The sequence below is a fragment of the Delphinus delphis genome, chromosome 8 (assembly GCF_949987515.2).
Source record: "Delphinus delphis chromosome 8, mDelDel1.2, whole genome shotgun sequence".
Classification (NCBI taxonomy): Eukaryota; Metazoa; Chordata; class Mammalia; order Artiodactyla; family Delphinidae; genus Delphinus; species Delphinus delphis.
This window is the reverse complement of record NC_082690.1, coordinates 105,261,109-105,271,613: the sequence shown is the minus strand read 5'-3', so window position 1 is coordinate 105,271,613 and position 10,505 is coordinate 105,261,109. Positions and strand designations below refer to the sequence as shown.

The window sequence follows — 10,505 nt, the reverse complement described above, 5'->3', positions numbered from 1 at the left end:
TGCTGTTATTTTTCCCCCCAAGAAGGATCCCCCTCACAGGGCACCCAGCAACTTGGCTCTCTCCCTGCTCCTACCTGAGGGAATAGAGGGTCCCTTTCTCCAGGCCCCACCCACCAGGTGGAGAATCATGCCAGGTCCGTATCTTAGGCAGCTTGGGCTGTTCTAACAAAATACCACAAACATTTCTTTCTTGCAGTTCTGGAGGCTGGAAGTCCAAGACCAAGGTACCAGCTGATTAGGTTTCTCATGGGGGCTCTTTTCTTGGCTTGCAGGTGGCTGCCTTCTCCCTATAGCCTCTCGTGGCAGAGAGAGCCAGCAATCTCCCTAGTGTCTCTTCTTATTAGGGCACCGATCTCATCACAGGGGCCCCACCTCCTGACCTCCTCTAACCTTAATCACCTCCCAAAGACCCCAGCTCTAAATACCACACACTGGGGGTTAGGGCTTCAACATATGAATTTGCAGAGACACCATTCAGACCACAGGAGTCTGTCAGATCTCACTGGAAGGTCATGGCCTAGACCAGAGGCTGCTGCTCTGCCCTCAGATTTGTCACAGCAAATCCCTCACTCCCCTACCCTGGCTGGTGGTTACTTCCTGGAAAACACAGAAACCCCCAGAGGAAATCGCCCCTCATTCTCCCACGCCCAACTCTGCAAAGCCCCACCCCACATCCACACGCGCCACCCCCGGTAACATCCCCATCAAGGGGATCATCCTGTAAGCACCCAGCGTGTCCCTGGACCACCACTCGCTACCCGACCCCGCCTGTCAGCCGTCACCCATTCTCTGCTTCCCTAGAGCAGCAGAACCTCTTGCAAGAATCATCTAGGGTGGTGGCTCTCAACCGGGCTGATGTCATTCCCCTGGGGACACTTGGCAGTGTCTGGAGACCTTTCGAGTTTTCGAGGAGGTGTGTCCCCATAAGAGAGAGGCAGAAGGAGATTCGACACACACGGCGAAGGCCATGTGAGGACAGAGGCAGAGCTGGGAGGGCTGTGCTAGAAGCCGAGGAGCGCCAGCAGCCACAGAAGCCAAAGGGGCCAGGGAGGACCCTCCCCTGGAGCCTGCAGAAGGGGTGCAGCCCTGGCAGCACCTGGATTTCGGACTTCTGTCCTCCGGCACTGGGAGACGGTAACCCCGCCGTTTCCAGCCTCCACGGTTGCGGCCCTTTGTTAGGGCAGCCGCAGGAAACTCATCCGACGGGTTTGCAAAGCATCTTACAATCGTTTTATTCTGCGTTTCGCAATTGCTCTGGAGGTTTTTGGACATATTTTCATTGGCTTGCGGGTTATTCAGGCTGCTTACCGGTTCCATTCAGTTTAGTTTGTTTCGTTTTTTTGTTTGTTTGTTTGTTTTTTGGCCGCGAGGTGAGGCTTTCGGGATCTCCCCGACCAGGGACTGAACCCACGCCCTCGGCAGTGAAAGCGCAGAGTCCTAACCGCTGGACCGCCAGGGGATTCCCTAGTTTGTTTTAACAGGTTTACTGAGATACAATTCACCCCTTTGAAGTGCATAATCCGATGGTTCCAGGGAGGTGGGCCTCGTCGGTCTCTAGCCCCCGCGCCCTGCTCTTAGACTGGACTTGCCAGCCCTGGCTTCCCTTCTGGTGTCTTGTGTGGCTCCCGCTGGCCTGGTTCCAGTCACAGCCAGGGATGATGCCCACGATGCCAGGGGGTTCTCACGCTCTGCCTGGAACAGCTCTCCACAGCCCTTGGCCGCGGGTGTTTTGGTCCCTTGGGACAGGCTGGGGTTTGCTGGGGGGACAGGGTCAGACCATACATGAGGGATAGCGGTGGGGCCTGAGCCCATTCTGCTGCTTCCCAGAACCTAGCAGGTGCTCAAGAAAGGCTCGTGGAAACATTAGTAGCCAACACTTAAGAGCGCCCGATTTTGCGCCAGGAGCTATGAAATGTCTTGTCTATTCTTTCATCTTCTCATGTGATCCTCTCAAGAACCACGACAATTAAGTGCAAATGTTACCCCAGGGAGGCTCAGGGAGGTTAAGTAACTTGCCTAGGGTCACACAGTAAACAGAAGAATAAGGGAAAAAAGGAATGAGGTGTGCCGCTCTGCAGCCACAGGTTCCCCAGCCTGTCCAGGCTCTCTCTGCAGCTGCCAGGGCCCCTCCCTCTGCCCCAAGGATGCCAGTCGGGCACATTAGGAGCATGCAAATGAAGGAGCCCTGCAGGGTGGGGATGGGGGCATAGACTTGAGGACCTGGTGCAGGGGCTTCGGTGGGCCGCTGAGGGTGCAGGCTGAGGGCGTCCTGGAGGAGGCTGCCAGGGTCCCACGGATATTTTCATCCTGTAACCTTTCTCCTTATCAGGTAACTTTCTGCCAGGCCCTCCCCAGTGATCACAGAGCAGCCTGGAGTTGCCAGACCTGTTCCCAGGCCAGCTGTGCCAGGTCAGGTGAGGCAGCTGCCGGAGGTGCCGATGTATAAACCAGGAGGAGGCCAGACTAGCTGGAGCTTCGGTGAGGTCAGCCCGGGTGCCACGCCACTGCCAGACGTGGGCCCGCGACATCTGGTGGGGGGCTGCGCAGGCTCCTGGGAGGATTGGCCGTCAGCAGAGGCAGGGGTGAGATGGGCCAGGAGCAGAGTCAGCACATGTGAAGGCAGCATGTCAGGCAGAGAGCAAAGGCTCAGCAAAAGGGTCCAGGGTCGGAGCCCACACCTGCGGGGTACCTGGGGTCCCGGGGTGAGGGCCAGCAGCACGAGGTGCGGGGAGATGAATGGGATGTGAGTCCACAGGGTGGGGGGCCATGGTCCTGGGGCCTGGCTCAGCACAGGGAGGTGGGTGCTGCCCTGCCCCAGCTGTGTACGTGACCTCCGGCCCGTCATGCTGTCTAAGCCTCACTCCCCCCGCCCCCCCGCAACCCCTGTGACAACCAGGAGTACCCTCGGAGGAACCCTCCATCCCTGGCCTGGCCCCGGGGGTAGAGGCAGACCCTGTCCTCCCTCGAGAGGCTCCCCAGGCTGGGGGAGGAGGTGGCGTGTGGACAGACGGGGGCCAGCCAGGCGTGGCCCGGGCTGTGATTGGGACGTGCCGGGGAGTTGGGACGAGGGAAGCTTCTTGGGAGGTTGTAGAAGCAACACTCACTGTTCATTTCTGATTCTGGAAGCATTGGATGCTCACTGTAGAAAATTTGGAAGCTGCAGAAAGATGCTGAGAAGTCAAAAAAAGTGCAGGGCACATATTGATGCTGGTGAGGAGGTGCTGCAGGGCCACCAGACCTGGGACTGAAGCCACCACGTAGCAGCTGTGAGGAGGGCAAATCGGATCACCTCTCAGAGCCTCGGGTTGCTCTTCCTTACAACGAGGTAACAAAAAGACCTTTGAGGCTTAAATGAGACGATGCACACTGAGCACTGGGCCCCAGGCGCCAGCTCTGCTTCCCCTCCCGCCTGTGTTCTCGTGCCCACAGAATAGGTCCCAAATCCCTATGTGAAGGTCCTGTCAGGCTGCTGACCTGCCCAGTTGCATCTTGTTTTTCTAAATCTGCCCCCACAGGGCCTTTGCATGTGCCGGCCCCTCTGTCCCGACACCTGCCCTCCGAGGGCCCTGCCCTGCCCCTTTCCCACTGCAGTCGGGGCCTCTGCTGGGTCTCCAGCCGGCCTCTCCCAGGGCCTGCGGCACCAATTCATTTATTTGTTTTTGTTTTGTTTTGTTTTTAGTATTTATTTATTTGGCTGCGCCAGGTCTTAGTTGCTGCACGCGGAAATCTTTTAGTGGCAGCGTGAGGGATCTAATTCCCTGACCAAGGAGCGAACCCGCCCCCCTGCACTGGTAGCACGGAGTCTTAACCACTGGACCACCAAGGAAACCCCACCAGCTCATGTTTATAATTATCTTGTTTTCAGTGTCATTATTGTTCCACGTCTAGACCGTGAGCTCTGCACAGGCTGGTTAGGTCTGCCGTGGTCACCTCTGTGGCCCAGGTCCAGCCAGGCCCTGCCTGGTCAGCAGCCAGGGCCCCTAGTCAGCCCCACCTCAACGATCACCTGGGATAAGGAGCAAGGGGCAGCCATCCCGCTCCAGGGCCCCTGGGGATGCGGCCGACCTCAGCCCCATTCAGCCGTCTGCCTCCTCATTTGACTGGGCAATGGTGGGGCTGGGATTCGGCCATGCACAAGCTAAGCCTGAGGCTGTCCCCAGGCACTCCAGGTGTGCACAGTGAGGACACAGACAGTGACAGTGGAGAAAGTCAGGGAACCCCTGCCCTGCTTGCCTCACCTGGGAAACGTATGATTGAGCTGGGGCCGGGGTCCCTCGACAGACCTCAGGACACCTGGATGCCATAGCTCACCCCAGACTCCTCCACTCTGGGCCTTGATTCAGCCCTAGAGAGGCTCTAGGGAGCCATGGACAAAGTCAGAGCAGGGCTGATCGGACCACGAGACACTTGACCCCAGCCCGGAAAGCCAGGTGAGAGAGGTGATGCTGGCACTGCAGGCAGAGCTCTGGGTCAGCCCTGCAACTTGCAGGCCTGAAGGGGCCCCAGGCAACCCTGGACTGAGGGTGGGCGCTGCCAGTGGTCAGAGTTGGGCCCAAAGCAGCCCCAGCCAGGCCCAGCTCCTCCAGGACGCGCTCGGGAGGAAACGGCCCCCTGCCCCTCTTGGCCCGGAGCCTGGGCCTAGGACTGACTTCTCTCTGCCCCTCTGCAATCTGGGGCAGGGGTCTAGGTGGGGCCACCCCTGGGCCCGGCAGTGGGTGGGCACAGCTTGGGGCCCATTCCAGCCCAAGACATGGTGGACAAGTCCTTACTGAACACCTACTGTGGGCCACGTCCTCCCCCAGGCCGTGGGATGGGGGGAGGGGATGGACAGTGCCGGGAATGAGGGCCTCACTGCCAGGCGGAGGGAGGTCGTTCTGCAGGTGTTGCCCAGGAACATGCCCAGTCTCTGTTCCTATCTCCCCATACTCCTCAGCTTGGGTGGCCCCCTGAGCCGGGCACCAGTGCTTTCCCCGTCTTATGGTTCCTAAGAATAATAAGCTCAGTGGCCAGGCCTGTGCTGTACACGCCCATGGAGGAGTGCTGTCCCCACTTCCCAGATGAGGAGACTGAGGTTCAGACAGGAGGAGGGGGAGGTGCCGATGGGGCCCCCGGCCCGCAGGGTGCCCACGGGGGACGTTGAGACCCATCTCACTCCATGGCCAACGCTCTGAGGCAGAGGTCCTGGGCTCAGGCCTGTGGGATGCTGCTGGACTCTGAGGACGACTCACATCCACACACAGAGAAAGAGAGACAGAGAGACAGAGACGCAGAGAGACAGACAGACAGACAGAGACGCAGACGCACAGGCAATGGTATGGTTTCGTGGCCCCAGCTGGGGTGCTCAGAGCACTTCCTTGCTCAAGGTCCAGGCAGTTCCCCCCCAGAGACCCTGCTGGACTCCTTCTTCCCACCCCCATACCCCATCCCTCTCCACTCTCAGCCCCACTGGGGCTCCCTTGGACGTCAGGCCAAAGCCCAGATGGGCTCCAAGGCCGCAGTCAGCCCTGCCGCAGGCCTTCGCATGGACGCCCCGCCAGGGTGAGCCCACGGGCCAGGCAGGGGCAATTCCAGGGCAGCTCGGCCCAGGCCCAGGGAGAGTCGCTGACTTTCTCGGGACCTCTCTCTCCTTGTGGGGACTCCACTGCACAGGCAGCTCGAGGACTCTGGGGGAGTGGGCTTTGGGGTGATCCTCGGTGGGGCCTCACTGTCCCAAACCCCAGCTCATGCCGCTGGACTCGGCCTTCATCCGGAAGGAACCCTTGGGCCCGGGGCTCATCATCGCCCCCTGGAACTACCCCCGTACCTATCCCTGGTGCCCCTGGTGGGCGCCCTCGCAGCAGGTGATAGAGAGCCTCCTCCCTCCTGCCCCCTGCCAGTCCCCCCAGCCTCGTGGCCTCACAGCCGCCCACAGAGACAGGAAAGAGGGGCACCAGGTGGCTAAGAAGGCCTGGTTCCCATCTGGCCCACCATCCCCAGGCTGTGTGACCTTGGGGCCGGCAGGGCAACTCTGTACCATATTCTTCCCCTGAAGGTGGAGTAAGGCCGGCACCTGCCCTGCAGGTGTGAGGACTGAATGGAGACGGGGAGTGGCTACAACTGGCCACCCCCTCTCTCCCGCTCCGCCCCGCCCTGCCCTGCCCCACCCCCTCTCCTCTCCCCACCCCACCCCGCCCCTCAGGGAACTGCGCGCTGCTGAAACCCTCAGAGGTCAGCGAGAGCACTGAGAAGGTCCTGGCCGAGGTGCTGCCCCGATACCTGGCCCAGGTGAGGGTGGGCCTGCTCCTTCAGCATCTGCGTCCCACACCCGCACCCCTGCCGGTAGGAGGTCCTGCAGTGTCCCCTGAGCCGTCTGTCCCCCCTTGCAGAGCTGCTTTGCCGTGGTGCTGGGCGGGCCCGAGGAGACGAGGCAGCTGCTGGAGCACAAGTTTGACTACATCCTCTTCACAAGTGAGGGTGGCCCCGACCAGTGTCCTGGGGGAGAGGGACATTGAGAACGGGATGGAGAAGGCCGTGGAAGGAGGAAGTGGTGGCCAGTGGGGTGAAGCGTCCCAGGTGGCAATCAACCCAGGCAGGTGGGCCTGGCACGGTGGGATCCGGGTGCAGCAGGGCAGGGGGCATAACCCAGTGGGTGAGCCAGGATGGGCTGGGAAGGTGGTGTCTGAACCATCTGGCCAAGGGCAGTTGAGGCTTGGGGTCAACTCTCATGTCCCCAGGGGGCCCCCGAGTCGGCAAGGTCGTCATGGCTGCTGCCGCCAAGCACCTGACACCCGTCACGCTGGAGCTGGGGGGCAAGAACCCCTGCTACGTGGACGACAACTGCGACCCCCAGACCGTGGCCAACCGCGTGGCCTTCTTCCGCTATTTCAACTCCGGCCAGACCTGCGTGGCCCCCAACTATATCCTGTGCAGCCCCGAAATGCAGGCTCGACTGCTGCCCGCCCTGCAGAGTGCCATCACCCGTTTCTATGGCGAAGACCCCCAGAGCTCCCCAGACCTGGGCCGCATCATCAGTGAGAAGAATTTCCAGCGGCTCCGGGGCCTGCTGAGCTGTGGCCACGTGGCCATCGGGGGCCAGACTGATGAAAGCGATCGCTACATCGGTGAGTCCCGCCCTCCCTGCCACTGTGCCCCACTCCCAGCCCACCCCAGCTAAGGCCCCCCCACGCTGGGGGCCACAGCTGGGCCCCGAGTCTGGGCCCAGCCTGTAACCTCGGGCCCTGAGGCTCCCCGACCCCACTGCTAGAGCCCAGCCTGGTCCACGGCTCTGGTGCCACGATTCTGTGACACCAGTGTTCCGCGTTGCCGTGTCCGAGCCTGTGACCCCACGACTCAGCCCTCTGACCCAGGCTCTGGATTCTCCAAGCTCAGACCCCGGAGTTCTAGGGCTCAGGTTCCAAACTTCAGCCCCAAGATCTGCTGCTCCACGGGGCCGTGACCCCAGGTCCTATGAGCCCACGATTCCTGGTTCTGAATTTCAACAGCCCGTCCTGAGCACCCGCTATGCTGTGAACAAAGCAGCCCCAGTCTCCCGGGCCGAACGGCTCAGAGGGTGACGCTGCTCCCCAGCAGGCTGGGACCCGGGACCTCAGGTCCGGTCACCCTCTGACTGTAAGACCAAGGCTGAGGGGCTCTCTGGGCCCCACGGGCCCCGGTCAGGCTGGGGAGCCCCTCAAGGTCACTTCCCGGGGGCTGTGGGGAGATCACCTTCCCCAGAACGTCCCTGAGCCTGGAGCCCTGGGTCCCTGGGCCCTGCCTGCCCGAGGCCCCACCCCTGGGGCTGAGCCGTGCCCTGTGCCCGGGCAGCTCCCACGGTGCTGGTGGGCGTGCAGGAGACGGAGCCGGTGATGCGGGAGGAGATCTTCGGGCCCATCCTGCCCATCATGAACGTGAGGAGCCTGGACGAGGCCATCGAGTTCATCCGCTGTCGGGAGAAGCCCCTGGCCCTGTACGCCTTCTCCAACAGCAGCCAGGTGGGGCTGGACAGAGGTGGGAACAACAGAGGGGCCCAAAAGGGTGAGACCGGTCACCTCCCCTTTCCCGGCCCACTTGTGAGGGTTAGGGCAGCAGGTGCCTCCAGTGTGGCTATAATCCAGGCCACTGGACAACGGCTCCCTGCACACAGGTGCCTGGCAGAGACGGGGAGCAGCGTCAAGAAGCTGGCAACACGTGGCTGGCCAACTGTCTGCCCTGGCCGGGGCAGCTCCCGCCCGGACGACGAGGTGCCCTCTCTATCTGTCCTGCCCCGGGGCGGCCCTCTTGTCCTCAGTCGTGCAAAAGTTCTGTGTGGGCGAGCAGAGCCCCTGAAAGGGGAGGGGGCAGAGCCAAGGTGGGACCCGGCAGGCAGAGCCAGGCTGGCCGCCATGGAGCCTGTGCACTGCTGCTGCTGTGACTCTGGGTGCCGCTTCTCAGGGCCACGGACTCCCCTCTGTGAGCTCAGAGGGGCGACACTCACCGGATCAGCAGTGGCCCCTTTGGAGGCAAGGAGGGCTTCATCTACCCGACTCTGCCATCCCTGCCACTAGGGGGAGTCGTTGAGCCCTGCCCTCCTTCACCCTCCAGCCCCAACTCCCTGGGAAGCTCAGGTTGGCACCCCAGACCCAGGAAGGCCCAGTTTTGCCTTCCCTCACTGTTGATCCAGGCCCCAGGCCTCTCAAGGCCTCAGTTTCCTTATCTGCAAATGGCTCTTAGAATGGCCTGGCTTTCCCTGAGCTCCCTGCTGGGCGGTGGGCTGCTGCTGAACGGCCCTCACTTCCGTGCCCATGCAGACAACAGCGGAATGGCAGCTACCACAGCAAGTTCTCCTTCGACGCCTTCTCCCACCACCGCGCCTGCCTGCTCTGCCCCTCGGGCCTGGAGAAGCTCAAGGACATCCTCTACTCGCCCTTTTCTGCCTGCACACAGCAGCTGCTCAGCTGGGCCTTGGGCAACCAGCGCTGCCTCCTTCTGTGAGCACCCTGTCCATCTCCAGTGCCCCATCCCCACGAGCCCCCTGTCCTGCTGTTGCCCAGGTGCTCAGTGGCCCCCCAAAGGCTGGTGTCCTGTCCAGGAACACAAAGATCCTGCTCCTGGGGCCTTGTCTGAACAGACCCCTGGCTGGGCAGGACCTCTGGGACATTAGTCCAGCCCTTTTCAGGGCCAAAGTCCTCTCTGCAGCCTCCTGACAGATTTGTTGACCCTCTGCTTGAACATATCTGATGACAGAGAACTTACCCCCAAGGTTGGGCAGCTCTGGTGGTTAGAAAAGACTCCCTCACGTCAGATCTATAAATAAGCTCCCAAAATACAGAGTGATTTCTAACAGCTCCAGTCACACCTGGTTTGGGGAGCTGGGTTTGTCTCACCTGAAGTGATCTGATCTTGAACTCAGGTCTGGCCAGTCGCTGGTGTTGGCCTGAAGTGCGTTATTTACAAGGACTCTGATGGTGTGTGTGGAATCTATAGGAAGGAGTGCAATGGTTGATTAGTGATGTCTGCTCTGGGCACAGGAGGGGGTTGTGCTCATGCTGGCCACATCGTTATTCCTGCTCTAATCTCCCAGAGAGAGGTCAGGGCGGGCAGAATCTAAATCTGGTCTCTTCATCTGACACATGGGAAAACAGATTTAGAGCCAGGATAGGGCTGAACTGAGTTTATACGGTAAAGCAGGGCAGAGCTGAGTGACAGTGGCCCTCATCTGGCTCACACAGAACCCTACCTGTCCCTGCAGTAGCTCCGTCACCTAGAAAGCTTGGGTTTGCGTCAGTCCATGGCCATATTGTTACTGGGTGCCTTTGGGCATGTCCCTTAACTTCTCTGAGCCTTATCTTGTAGAATGGGGTTCCCACTTACCTCTTACAGTTGGTGTGAGTGTTAAATGAGATCATATGTGTCTGGGGCCCAGGGGCCCCCACCCCAGACATAGTAGAGTCCACACCCTCATGTAAGTTAAGCCAGCATTGGGCAGAGGCCCTGGCTGCAGAGGTGCCCCGGCCACACACCTCCGAGCTTCCCAGGGCTCTGTCACAGTCACAGTTTTTGCGACAGCAGCCTCTCCTTGTCCAGCAATCATGGCATGCTGCTGTCCCCAGGCTTGGGGGTGGTCCCAGGGTCCCTTAGATGCTGGTTCCACCCTGGGAACAGGCCACAGTCCAGAGTGGGTCATTAAGAAAAACAACAATATGGGGTGATTCCTCCTCCCACCCCCACCCCAGGACACTAGGCCAGCAAGAAGGAGTGGGCAGGGTGGTCCTGGGGTCATAAAGGAACACCTGATATGAGGGCGCTGTGAAAGGCTGACAGGAGGGGGTGAGCAGAGGCCAAAGTGGGACTCAGAACCCGGTCAGGATGGTAGAGGGACAGGCAGGGGCTCCAAAGCCCCTGGACAGGGACTTCCCTGGCAGTCCAGTAGTTAAGACTCCATGCTTCCACTGCAAGGGGCGCGGGTTTGATCCCTGGTTGGGGAACTAAGATTCCGCATGTCGCGGTGTGGCCAAAACCAACAGTAGCGGCAACAACAAAAAACAAAG

At 60.7% G+C, this 10,505-nt stretch overlaps 1 protein-coding gene across 4 annotated transcripts; it reads left to right on the top strand.

The window, feature by feature from the left end:
• Nucleotides 1-2,405: 2,405 nt before the first annotated feature.
• Nucleotides 2,406-9,218, top strand: LOC132429299 (aldehyde dehydrogenase family 3 member B1-like). 4 transcript variants are annotated; one of them, XM_060017549.1, is made up of 7 exons: nt 2,406-2,478; nt 3,127-3,325; nt 6,179-6,264; nt 6,366-6,572; nt 6,714-7,100; nt 7,804-8,219; nt 8,766-9,218. In XM_060017549.1, exons 5-7 carry the CDS (start codon nt 6,740-6,742, stop codon nt 9,159-9,161), a joined length of 1,173 nt encoding a protein of 390 aa, XP_059873532.1. In that variant the 5' UTR covers nt 2,406-2,478; nt 3,127-3,325; nt 6,179-6,264; nt 6,366-6,572; nt 6,714-6,739; the 3' UTR covers nt 9,162-9,218. The 4 variants fall into 4 exon arrangements, with proteins under 4 accessions (XP_059873532.1, XP_059873533.1, XP_059873535.1 ...); XM_060017550.1 differs by having other exon boundaries at nt 6,366-7,100; nt 7,804-7,970; nt 8,123-8,219; XM_060017552.1 differs by having other exon boundaries at nt 6,366-7,100; nt 7,804-7,970.
• The last annotated feature ends 1,287 nt before the right edge of the window (nt 9,219-10,505 follow it).

Coding starts and splice junctions, on each gene's coding strand:
- LOC132429299 (XM_060017548.1), top strand. CDS start 6,704: ATGTCCCCAGGGGGCCCCCGAGTCGGCAAGGTCGTCATGGCTGCTGCC. Junction 7,101..7,803: donor TGAAAGCGATCGCTACATCG/GTGAGTCCCGCC, acceptor GTGCCCGGGCAG/CTCCCACGGTGCTGGTGGGC. Junction 8,220..8,765: donor GCTCCCGCCCGGACGACGAG/GTGCCCTCTCTA, acceptor GTGCCCATGCAG/ACAACAGCGGAATGGCAGCT.